Here is a 13,195-nt window from a genome sequence, read left to right on the forward strand (position 1 = left end):
TGTTCATCTTGTTCTTTTTTTTCCTCATGCATTAGAGCTAGGAACAGTTGGGAAAAATGAAACATCCAGCATTCATTTGAAAAATATATTGTACTTTGAAAAGTGTCTAAGCTGAGGAAGTTGCATTCTGCCCTTTAAAAGTCTGATGGACAAATTGGATTACTAGTATTGGATTAAATAACAAATGGTTGGAGGAGAAATGAGAAAAGCTCACTGTGATCACAGGCTTTAATATTTTTTGTTACTTATAAAGCTAAAGGGGTCTTTAACCAGTTATTAAAGTCAGGATTAATTTGTAATGGTTCAACTTACTGGCTTTTAAAAGCTTTTTAAATTTAAAAAATTTCAAATCCCTAAAAAAAATAGTATGATGATGTATTAGAAGAAAATTTAATTTTTTTATTACTAGGCTAAGTATAGATTTCCATCATTGTGTACTATCTCAGATAAGGAGTTAGTGATGATTTAATCTCAAATATGTTTTTCAGTTAATTTATATAATCTAGGTAGCACTGAATAATATATCTTTAAATATGTGTTATTGTTTGGCTTATTCCCTTTTGAAACATGACACTCTGCTCACTTCCTAATAATTAGGGAAGGTGCATCTTTTATTCTTATCTAGAAATCATAGGCATGAGTTAAACTGAAAATAACACAGTAGTACCACATCAATATTGTTGTTCTCAAGGAAGCAGTCTTCCATTGAAGAAAATGATGCTAATTTAAGAGAAGGCTAGATGCTTCTAGTATTATTGCCTGAAAGCCTGAATTACAGGTTTAGGTTAAATTCAAAACAAAGTTTTAATATGTGTATATTTTTAGAAACCACTGAGGTTATGAACACAAAAATTAAGTCTTTAATCAGAAAACAAAATATCATAAAAACAGCACCTATTAATATTGCACACATGTGTCATTTCACTGATCAAAAAGGCCTTCACCAGGGTACAATTGGCCTTTTTCCAAATTGCAAGCTTTTTCTCAGCTTTTTCTTTTTACTCTTTCTTCTTTTGTTGCTACCCAGGGATTTGTGCCTATCGCAGCCTATATCACATGACCAGTGTCAAGACATCACATGGTCCAAAGTGAATACAAAACCAGTTACCCTAAAAGAGAGATTAAAAATGCTGTAAAACAATAAAGACTTTTGTTCATACTCTAAAAGAATCTATCCCCGGTCTGCTTCATATCATAAAGTTTAATGGACTTTAATTTAATGAAAGTACCTATCTCTAATTCTTTTATAGACATCTGTTTTATAGGGATGCTCTGAAATACATGTTTAATCTTGCACACAGATCAGCTCTTTATATTCTATTTTCATTCTAAAACTTTCTTCAAATTTCTATTAATGTGGAAATAGTTAATTATGTCACATCCATAATGTATGCAAGTATTACAAAAATGAAGTAGATCTTTGAACAACATGACAACAACAAATCAAGGGCCCTTATGTTAAAGAAAAAAAACCTGTATGTGTCCAGACATGGTATATACCTGTGTGTTAGACATAGCTACCTATGTGGTCTGGAAGAAGATATGCTAAACTGTAATAGTACTTCCGGAGAAGGGAGGTAGATAGGCAAATTAGAGAGGGTGAGGTTGGTGAAAGAGGACTTAACTTTTACCTCAATTATGTCTCTGTATTGCTTGAATGTTTTTTAATGGACTGTGTAGTATGTTTGAAAGTTAAAAGAAAATATCTAAAGAAGAAAATAAAACTTAGGAAATTGACTAGGATATTTAGTCTTAGCCTGAGATATTTAATTTTTTTGTTAGATATTTAAGTTAACCCTATGAATCTATCTAGAAGTTGGACTAAAGTATTAAACAATGGCCTAGCAAAACAATAAACCAATCATGGATGAAATTCAGAAGAAAACAAAGTCAAAGAATTATAAATTTGACTGGATACAATTTGAAGGCAGTTTAAAGGAAGAAGGTGGAGTATTAATATTTTTCTCAAGTATGATTGTGGCCTACTTCTATATGAATAATACCAAATATACGCTATATATTATAATCTTTTCGAGGGGAGAAGTAGTATAGATGATGGAATGACTATTAGGGAAAATGAATTTTAAATGTGTAATCAGTAAATTTATAACCTGACATTTAATGTCATCTCTCTGCTTAAATGTTTTCTCATTTACTGAAGATTATTATGTTCTTTTTTCACAGATAGATGTAAGTATTTTTGTAGCCTGGTCATTTACAATATATTTAAAATAATTTGCAAGTGTTCACCGTATTAGGGATGATGAGTTCTGGAAATGTATATGCATGTATATATCTTTAGTTTACTTTGGGGGAGGAAAATAAGAAAAAAAGCAAGTCATTACAGGTAGAAGCTCTCACAAAATCTCTTGACTTCTCTGATCTTTCTGCTAGTCTTGTAATTCTCATAATAATTTTTTAATGTGGTTTTTAATTAATTCATATATTTTTATCATAACCATATGTCTGTTAGCTTCATGAGTTCCTCATTGAAATATAATAACAAGTCAACCTCTGGGGAGGATTTAAAAGTTGGAACACTTTTTTTTTTTTAATGTACATTATCTGTATATATGTTCAGGGGACTGAAATATACATGCTGAATAATACCTCTTTTAGAGATTGGTTTATGAATTTTTAAATATTGATTCCTTTCTTCAGACCTTAATCTTATATATAAACTTATAAACAGTTTAATTTGCACTATTGGGTTAGCTAAAATATGTTTCATGTTAAAAAAAAACAAAACAAGACTTATGTTGAACTATTATTTGGCTTGTAAAATAGAAAAAACAGTAATTCTTCTTAAATTATAGGAAGGAACACAGAAGAAGAAGAAGCTATGATGCAGGAGTGGTTTATGTTAGTTAATAAGAAAAATGCCTTAATAAGAAGAATGAACCAGCTCTCTCTCCTGTAAGTACTTATCACTGCTTGTTTTTCCTACAACATTGAGGAGTCTTAGACTTTCTATCATTGTCTTTCTTGGGATTTCATATTTATTAGGCTTAATTTTTTTCTTTCTTTAGAAATTATATTTTATATAAAAATAAAATATAAAATACTGTATAACCAGTTTTTATTTGAAGAGTAAGAATTTTAAAAGAGTATTAGATACTGAAAAAATGTATGTATTATACTGAAAACCAAGTAATGTAAATAATTTTGGGGTTTAAGAAATCACTTGTGTACAAAAAAGGATGTTTGGTTTATATTAAGGAGAAAAAGAAATAAAACTCAAGTTTATTTAACATCAGATTTTCAGTTAAAAATTAAATAATTCTTAATAAGGACAAAAGTACCTTTGTACTCTGCAGATAATGTTACCCTAAATTTTGGGATAAAAGATTTAATAATTTACACAGAAGTGACCTTTTATGACTCCAAGAATTACAGTAAAATGGAGACTAAACCAAATGTAAGCATTCTCAAGTCTTTAGCATTTAGTTCACATAGGACTTAATGCTTGTCCCTTTTTCTCACTAGCAGTATTCTTATATTGTGCCACCTAGTGTGGGAAGAAATACGTTTACGTTTTTTTAGTGAAAACCTCTATTTTTGTCATTTCTACAGTGCCTTAATAAAAGAATTATGAAGTGCAGAATTAATTTATCCTGATTTTTTTTACTGTCTCTGTATTAAATTTGCACTGCTAGTACTTTCATGTTTCTCGTACTCTTTTCACATGGAGTTCTAGACAAAAAGGTGTTTATTGACAGTTATGAAAAATATTTTATGAAATAGCTTTATACCTGGCACTTAAGACAAAAAGCATTGAAGAATGAGATTACTTATCCACAGATTAAAATATACTTTTGTACAACTCAAAATTGAAGGAGAAAAATAATACCACTAGTAAGTATTCAACCTGAGGAAGGTTTTAGGTTTGTGTATCATTTGTTTTGAGTAGCTTAAAGTTAAAGAGAAAAGTCAGTTATGAGTCCTAAAATCAATATAACCTAAAGGTTTTTTTTAAGTGTTTAATGATTTAGTAATTAGCATATTGATGAACTTTTGCAACTTGCCTAGGGAAAAAGAACACGATTTAGAACGAAGGTATGAGCTGCTGAATCGGGAATTGCGGGCAATGTTAGCCATTGAAGGTAAGAGACGCCATGGCCCAGTGAGGTGTGTAAAGTGTCAGTTGTCAAAGAGATTTAAAGAGTGTAATATACTTCGGTCTCACTAGGTGTGGTCTGACTAGGAACTACAGGAGTTCCAAATAAATGTCTTAGATTCAGAAACCATTAGTCATGTAAAACCTTAGGACCCTAATTCAGATCATCATTTTGTTTACTATTAAACATAAAATTGTAAGCTTAAAAGTCCATTAAATAGGAAATATAAGTAGTTAAATGATTTCATTTTATGTGTAAGTTCAAGTTGCTTCCACTGCAGAGGTTTGAGAAAGATTTATCATTTTGATTTTTCACATTCAGATTCTAAATTTTACCTTAATATTTAACTGATGTCCATATAAATATGTCACTGTCCAGTCTGCTATAGTTCTTAAGATTCCAACTCTTATTAATAGGCAAGCAAAGATTCAGGCATATGAGATAAATTCAACACTTTCACACATTATATAAACTTTTAAATGAATAACATATATAGTAATCCTAAGGATGGTTCATAATATCAATAAACATCAGCTGGCTTAACTATGGCATTTATTATATATGGTTATTTTTTTTAATTCTTTGGTATTTTAGAATTCTGTTCTCCTTATACCTCTTAGTTGAAAATGTCTTATAGTTCAAAGATGTCTGCTTAAGAGCTAATCCTTTGGGCTCTGTAAAATGGACCTTTTGTCTAATCAATGCAAATTGATTTTCCTATTCTATATTGACCTCTTAACCCACTGACTGTCCATGGTAATTTCTTTCTTCACCTGATAAGGTACCTGATCTATAAGAAGTCAATTATAATTAGTTCGGAAACTAGAAATTTAAGTTTGTAAGAGAAAGTCAAATGAAACCATATATTTTTAAAATAGTTTAATTAATATTGTTATTAAATAAAACACATACTGTTTATCTAAATACTATCTTCTACATTTATAGAAGCTTTATTTTTATTTTTATATTCCTAATATCATTTGATAAATAAGACATCTGTATATCCTAATTTAGAAATTAGATTTACTTTATGCAAAAGGCTTCAGATAACTAATTTTCTTCAAGTGGCTGTCAAATTACACCACTAATGACTATAAAATTTGTCAAAATTATTTAAGAAGTTCCGTGAAACTTGCCATTGAAATAAAATGCACAAATATACTAAATGGTATTTTTCCTCTTGATATAATTTTTGTTGTGGTATAGTCTTTAAAAGAGATTGGAAAGCTTAACAGTCATTTGAAAAGTAGGTATAGCAAATTCTATTTATATGTTATTTATATGTATAATATAAAATATATGTGTATATAGTATGTATAATGTATGTATAACTCTTATAGTTTATTCTTTATAGATTCATTATGCTCAATACAGAATATTACAATTTTTTAAAATTTACTCTCTCATGTATAGTAAGTTAAGTCATCCCTAAGATGCAGCTTGATACAATACAGTTGACTTTTAAGGCAGATCCTGCTTCTATCCCAAAACCACTATTATTACCATATAGTACCATCTTTAAGGAGGGCCATGATACATATAAAACATCCCAGTTTCATTGGCAACCTATCCCTATGTAGTAGACCTTCAGTCTTAATTAAATAATCTAAAATTTTTCTGCCTGATCCTCTTGTACACATGGAAGAACAGTAGAAAGTATTTTTGAAGAAGAGGGAAAAAAAGAATGTTTTTCTTTCAGACACCTTTAATGCAATTGTTACTTTTTTGAGGATTTGTTCTGTTTTATTTTTTAATTAATGCTATTGTCCCATATCTGATTGTGCCTTAAATCTCTCAGCCAGTTTCTGTTGTTGGTTGACAGGAAAAAGAGGCTTGAGGAAAGAAACAGCCTGTTGATTACAAATAAAGACACTTTCTCAGAGAAAGGCCTGCCCCACTAGCCTGGGCAATATGTGGCTTGGGCTGTCCTAGAGAAATACTGGTTATCATGATTATCAGTTCTTTGAAGACAGTGTCCTCTGAGCCAGCTCTTAGAATGGACGCACATGCAGTTCAGTAGTCTTTTGGAGCATTAAATCACTGCAGAAAAACACATGAACAGGCTACACTGATTGGTTTTGTTTTGCTTTCCTTTGTTTTTAAAGTTCCTTTCTCTTTTCTTTCCCATCTCTTCTTCTTAGTAGCCATGAGATATTTTTCATAATAAATAAACTAAAATATTTCCAAATAAATCTGCTAGTGAAACCATTCACCAGGAGAAAGCACAGAATATTAATAGCCATAGCACAATGAAAGAAATATTAACAGCTTGGTTTGAGAGCAAAATAATAATAATAACATTCAATATATCCATTCTTCTGAGAATCTGTAATCACTTTGGCCTTTTTTTACCTTTTTCTTTTCCCCTGAGGTGTTTTCATTGCAGGAGTTTCACTCTACTGAGCTAAGTTGCAGGATCCTTTAAGCTAACAAACATCTTTCAGATACTTTCCTATAGTTTTTTTGTTCCAGATTATTTAATGCCCCCTCAGGAAAGATAAATTCATTTCTGCACACATTGGGGTGGGCTTTTGGAAAGTGGTGTGTTCATTTTCTGCACAAGAAATGGATCTTCTCTAGGATTTTGTACATCTTGATTTATTCTTGGCTTAGAGTTTGAAGTGGGTGCTCTTCTAAAGGGATTTATGCATAGGTTCACTATTTTTGTAGTTATGGCTTATATGATAAGCTTTTTATATTTAAAATCAATATGTAATCCTGTGGAGGAGCTTATCCCCTAAAACCCCATTTGTAAATCTATTTTAGCTTTGTTACACAGCACAGCCACAGTCTTCCATAGATTGATTAGGTACAGCGGTAGAATCCTATCAAATGGCCTGCTCTGATGATGATGCAAACTCTTTCAGGATTGCTAGTTGACTGGAACTAAAGATAAGACTTGACTGCAATCCCCCAATGTGCTCTTTACAAAACTAGTGTTAATTTTCATCAAAGTGCCAGGCTTATTTATAGTGGCAAGGTTGAAGGTTTACTACAAGAACTTTAGGTTCTTTCTATTAAAGTGTTTATAGGTATTTCTTTGCCTTTTTTCCAAGGTAATTATCAACTTCAGCAAATAAACTGAATCAGGGAATGAATAATTGGCCCTATATATAAAAAAAGAGTTTTTTGAATTAACGAAACAGCTCAGTGCAGATAGACATAAACAGAATCTCTTTATTTCAACACTTTGGCTCAAATGCAGCATCAAAACTTAATCCTATTTGTTGTGAGAGGATATGGCTTTTGTAGCAAAAGTACACTGGAATCTTTAAATTAATCAGAACCCACATTGTAGTCTGTCCAAGCCAAAGTCAGTGCATCTGGCTAGCTGTTATAGGTGAGTAATCCTTTCTTAAAATGTATAACAGGTAACACATAAACTTACATTCAGGCTTTAAAAACATGACATTATGTCTAGGTGAAGCTATTTAAAGGGGGATTTAAATTTTTTTAAATTTAGGCCTTGAATATACAAATGTGAATCTTGATCAGTTTGAAAGGTGTTATTAAATTTTTTTAATTCATCAAAATTTAACTTCCCAAATTACCATTGTGTATAAATTTACTCCTGTGAGAAAGCAAACCCAAAGTAAAAGTAGTTTTGCTGGTGTAAAATCTACTCACTGCACATAGCTTTTTTCCCCCACAATTTGACTAATTATTTGTAGATAGATATTAATGTGGTAATGACAGATTTAATATGGAAAACCCAAAAATTTATGCTGAAATATTTAAAATTTAATGTCAGTTAAATTTGTAAGATGATGAAAATTACCTAAATATTCAAAACTTAAAAAAATGTTTTTGTTACAGTTTTGGGAAATGTCATTATTGAGCTAGGAGAAGATTAAGATTTTTTAAACTATTCAATACTTAAGGGACTAAAAATACAAAATTTTCTCTCTTATCCATATTGTTAAAACCTTATTTTTTAAAAAAATTAATTTTTGATATTTCTAATTATTAATTAAAACCTTAAAAGTGGCTGGCCAAGTATAGAGAAGGAATAAGTTAATTAAGATTATGTGTCATTAAAATTATTTTCTTAGTTTAAAAAATTTTATAATTATCAACTTAATTATATGTCTTGAGTTTATGGTGGAGAAATTTTATTTCCCAGTATTAAAGCTCATCAAAATGTTTTGGAAGTAAAGAATTATAAATTAAACTTAGAATGATTTCTTGAGGTCAGAAATGGAAAAATTAATATTTATCAAAGTTGGTAATCGTAATAATTATAAAATTTAGTTACAAATCTTTTTCAAATTTAGCAGGTTTTTCTCAGAATTAATACTTCTAGAACTATAGTTACCTGAAATCAGACCAGATGACCTTTAAGATCTTTCCAACCTGGAGAGTCTATTAATTTATCTCCTGTAGTAGAATGAAACTGATTAAGAACAAGAACCAGATTAGAAAATTGTCCAGCATTGACAATTGACCTCAGTTGCATTTAAATCTAAGGAATAAAATTGTGATAGATATGGCATTTCTTCAGTTTTGGTGTTTCGTTATTATTTTTTAAATTCTTACATTCAGAAAAAAGCTTTCCGTAGAAACAGTTTCTTTATTTCTCTCTATGCAATTGAACACTTCTTTTTAAAATAAGAATGTAATGTGACCAATTATTTAATGTACCTATTTGTGTGATGTTTTGTATCAAATGAGGATAATTAATATATAGCATGTTTAATATATGTGTGTGTATGTATTTGAGATTATAGTGATAGAAATAGTGATAAAATAGAATATTCTAGTTTTTTGCTGCTATTCTAACCTTTATTGCACGATGATGCATCTAATTTTTAATTTGTAAATACGAGATAGAATTCCCTCTAGCTCCATTTGCTTTCATAAAGCTGCTGAGCAGTTTGCTGTCTTGAATAAATTTTGCTTTGGAGGGGGTCGGGGGGATTTGAACCAGCACATTCTTGTGCGGTTTGTGAAGATTCACATGGTAACCAGCGGTGTGCATTGTTAGGTTTATCTGAATAAGCACCAGCCATGTGAGTTTTAACATGATTGCCCAGGGCAATGGAGAGAGAAGAGAGAAACCAGAAAGGATTGCACTTCTCTGTTTTTTGGAAAGTGCATTTGCTGGGGGAGGGAGCTACAGGAGTCAGTGGCCAGGGTATTTTTTTTTCCCCCTCCCCAAGCTGGTGTCCTGTTTCCCTTTAGGTCCTCATTTGTTCGGCTATCTGCCTCATCATCTACTTCTTCTTTTCATTGTTTACCTTCCTAATGAGGGAGGCGGGGTAGACTGGAGGTTGATTGACAGCTACAAGCCCTTGCAGTCTGGCCAGAGAGCAGTTGGCTTTGGTTTCAAAAGTGCTTTAAATGTTCGATTTGGTCCTGTTTTTATTAAACGAAACTGCTGCTCATCTTAAGGAAATTATCAGAACAGCAAAGATTAGGAAATATATTATTGGGGCCTAAAATCTTCAAAAAACTGCCCCTACACATGGAAAGAGCACGGCCCATCGGATTTTCCAACCTTAACATGGGGTTTCAAAAAGAAGTATGTAATTTTTCCTTTGCAAAAGTGCTTTGATTTGAAGCCACGCAGCAAACCTCTCCAAAAGAAAACTGGCTGTGATGCGATCGAGAGCTGCAGTGTAATATTGCAGAGCAAATTTATTTTTTACTTCAAAGAAAAATGCTAATTAGCCGATTCACTACTTTTAAAGTTATTGTGAAGCATATGGCGCCCAGTGTGAGATACATCCAACTGCTAAAATAGAGCGGAGAGGAAATTAGCGAAGAATGGGCTGTATGGAGTGAGCTTCGGGGTGGGGGAGGAGGATAGGTTCTCAGGCAGATTCTCTAGCCTTTTCAGGAGGATTTTATCGCCCATCTCTGCTTCCCGCCTCCTCATTTACCCACATCCCCCACCACCAACCCTCCGGCTGACCTCTTCTGGGCCTCCAGCTCTCCCTCCCCCACTTTGGCTGAAATCAGGTGCGCACCTCCGGCTGGCCACCGGCGCACACCTGGTCTCGTGAAGGCTTCAACCCGGCCATAGCCGTCTCTTATCTACGGAAAATACTTAGAAAGTAGGGTTTTAGGGGTGAAATCCTCACCACGACGGCCAAACTCCCCGTGAAACACTACTAGCTAGTGGCTCTGTGATATGTTTTGCAGAGAAATAAAAGGAAACTGGAAAAGGCGGGAAGGGGAGGGTAAGGTGGGTAAGGAGCCTCTTGTCCTCTGCAGACTGGCAGAAGACCGAGGCCCAGAAGCGACGCGAGCAACTCCTCCTGGATGAACTGGTGGCCCTAGTGGACAAGCGCGACGCGCTCGTCAGGGACTTGGACGCGCAGGAGAAGCAGTAAGTGGGTGGTGGGGTCGGGGATTTCTATCCAGAGGTCTCCAGTGGACCCGGGCAGCCTCTCCCTGGCCCCGCAGTACCCAGTTCCCTCTGGGGCTTGGAATTCGGAGTGAGAGGGGAGTGCCGCTCTGCCCTCCACGAAGAAAAATAATTTGGTTTCCTGTTTGATTTCCAGGGCCGAAGAAGAAGATGAACATTTGGAGCGAACTCTGGAGCAAAACAAAGGCAAGATGGCCAAGAAAGAAGAGAAATGTGTCCTTCAGTAGAAACCGGACCAGAATCCTGACCAACATTTTATTAGCCTTGGGTTCCCCAGACCATAAAAAAAAAATCATTCTCGTTGATTTAAAACTTTTAACATTTTGTTTGACCGGATTGTACTTCTTTACCACCACCACCCCTTTTCCTCCCTCCTTTCCAGATTTTGTACAGAACTCCAAAATAGCTTTGTTTAAGGGTTTTTTGGTGTGAATTAATCATTTCCTTGAAATCATGTGAAGTAGATTTGCACAGACATCTTGTGAGTGATTGGTATTGGGAGTGTTCAAGAAACTGTTCAAAGAAAGAAAACTCTTCCCTCATTATTTTCCCTCATTTTTTGATGGAGGAACATTTTAAAACATTTTTGTTGTTGTTGTTGTTGATGTTGTTGTTAATAGCATAATGAGGGGTGGGAGGGGGCTTAAGAGGGAGGGATAAAGAAAATGTCATGAATGATTTTTTTCCAGTCCTGCCATATGTAACACTGAGTCTGTTACCTAAATTTTATAGTTAGATCATATTCAATTTACTTATTAAACTGTGTTCTGTTTACCAGTGGGATTTTCTGCAGTTGTTTTACATTTCACTGTAAAGATAATAAGAGTACTTCTCCTCTGCTTTCTTCAGAGGGTGGCCTTTTAACGTAGCCTGAGACAAGTCCTGTGATTTGAAGGTGAGCAGTAAGAATGGGACTAATTGACATGCATCAGTTTACAAAGACAGTCTTATCATCTGAGAATGCACCATCTTTTTCTCTGGATAATTATTTATTACATCTAGCTTGGTTCCCACATTTTGTTGGGTCTCAAAATTGGCTCAAGAATGCTGTTATTATTTATTCTGTATTGATAAAATCTGTCTTGCCATTATTGAGTAAATCCAATTAATATTTTCTTCTCTAGCATAGCACTGTCATTTTTTGTGAAAATGGTTATCTGTTTATTTATTACAATACTGAGTCATATATAAATTTTCAATAAAAGCAGAAACTTTCTTACCTTAAACACTGCTGCTGCTTCTTTGTAATGAAAACTTGACATTGGTTTGAGAGAAGTTTTTGTATTCATAAGACTTTTCATGTGGAAAAAAAAAATGGTCCTCTTGAATGCAGGGCAGAATACTGGGTTGTATTTGGATCTGAATAAGTTTACACCACCCCCAAAGGGGCCCTGCTGACACACCAATGTGAATTGAAAAGCAGTTGGTCACATTTTCTTAAGCTGTGTAAACTAGCATGTTTTAAAGGGTCATCTCTGTTAAGGATTTGAGGAAATTTGTGAATCCACAGCACTGAAAAAAAAAAAAAGCTAATATGTTGTAATTTGCAGTTGTTATAATTTTGTACTCATATGAGGAATAACTATGACTTCTGATAACCCTCCAGACTGTAGGTGCTGAAATGAAAGGAAGAGGGGTTATTGTTGGAGGGGAGGAGGAGGGTGTGTGCAGGTTTGTGTGTATGAGATGAGGGAAAGGGAACTTTCAACAAGAAGTTCTAAGCTACAGAAAAAAACCTGGCGATTTTATGGTAGTTTCCATTACTCTACCAGGGTGACTGAAACAAAGCTCGTTCAACAAGTCTGGAGACAGAGAAAACAGTCCACTAGCATTTATACGGTAGCCTCGATCATAATGCGTACATATACATACAAATATTTATACCAGTACACACAAATTCCTTTCAAAAAGTATGCCGCCGCCAGTCTCAAAATGATAAAAACCACCCTAAGGTAGAATTTCATGACAAGAATTTAAGGAAGTTACTGCAAAGTTACCAGAACTAAAAGAAATCGGGTATTTGCCCTCTTCATTTGAGCAGAACAGAGAAAGCTAAGCTCCCTGAGGGAAGAAGCTCTCAGAGCCCGGCTCTAACCCTAGGGAAACCGGCAGACGGAAACCTCAGCCCGGAGGAGCCTGGGACTTGGGCGACCGGCGTCACCCGCTCCATTTACACAGGATTCGAATTCCGGGAACCTTCCCTCCCCGCGGAGCCTCGCCGAGAGGGGGCTCCCCTAAACCGCTGCCGACCTGCCAAGGGACAAACCTTCGCTAGCCCCAGACTTGCTGCCCCTCTCCCTGCCCCTCCTGCCTCAGCCCCGAGCTTCGCGGGGTTTCCATTCGGGCTGCTTTGTGGTGCCCGCACGCCCCGCAGCGGCCCCCGGGGAGCGGCACGGTCGGGCCCGTGGCGAAGGCGCCGCGTCCGGATTTCGTCGCGTGGTGCCCAAAGTCTTGCTTCCCGGGCGCAGGCGCGAGCCCAGCACGCCCAGAGGCCGTGGACCCGAAAGCCTGCGCGGCTGCAAAAGAAGCTGTGGGCCCGGGGATCGCCGAGGTGGAGGAGGAGGAGTGTTGGCAGCGGGCTGGCTTGGGCACAGCCCCGCGGGCCGGTGCAGAACTTCCGCCCCTGGCCGGGATCCCACGGCCCCGGAGCCAAACCCCTCCCCCGTCCCAAGTGTCCTCCGGAGTCTGGCCCAGCCTCGAGGTCACC

General features: G+C 35.3%; 1 protein-coding gene across 16 annotated transcripts in view; it reads left to right on the forward strand.

The window, feature by feature from the left end:
- EHBP1 (EH domain binding protein 1) overlaps positions 1–11,714 on the forward strand; it is a 570,368-nt gene extending 558,654 nt beyond the window's left edge. For all 16 annotated transcript variants that reach the window (XM_010863286.1, XM_010863288.1, XM_010863290.1 and 13 more), the window contains 4 exons: positions 2,817–2,916; positions 4,030–4,103; positions 10,335–10,449; positions 10,625–11,714. In XM_010863286.1, coding sequence (XP_010861588.1) covers positions 2,817–2,916; positions 4,030–4,103; positions 10,335–10,449; positions 10,625–10,715 — 380 coding nt within the window. In that variant the 3' untranslated portion in view covers positions 10,716–11,714. The remainder of the gene's footprint in view (positions 1–2,816; positions 2,917–4,029; positions 4,104–10,334; positions 10,450–10,624) is intronic.
- The last annotated feature ends 1,481 nt before the right edge of the window (positions 11,715–13,195 follow it).

This window comes from Bison bison, unplaced genomic scaffold, assembly GCF_000754665.1.
Source record: "Bison bison bison isolate TAMUID 2011002044 unplaced genomic scaffold, Bison_UMD1.0 scf7180017864489, whole genome shotgun sequence".
NCBI classification, from domain to species: Eukaryota; Metazoa; Chordata; class Mammalia; order Artiodactyla; family Bovidae; genus Bison; species Bison bison.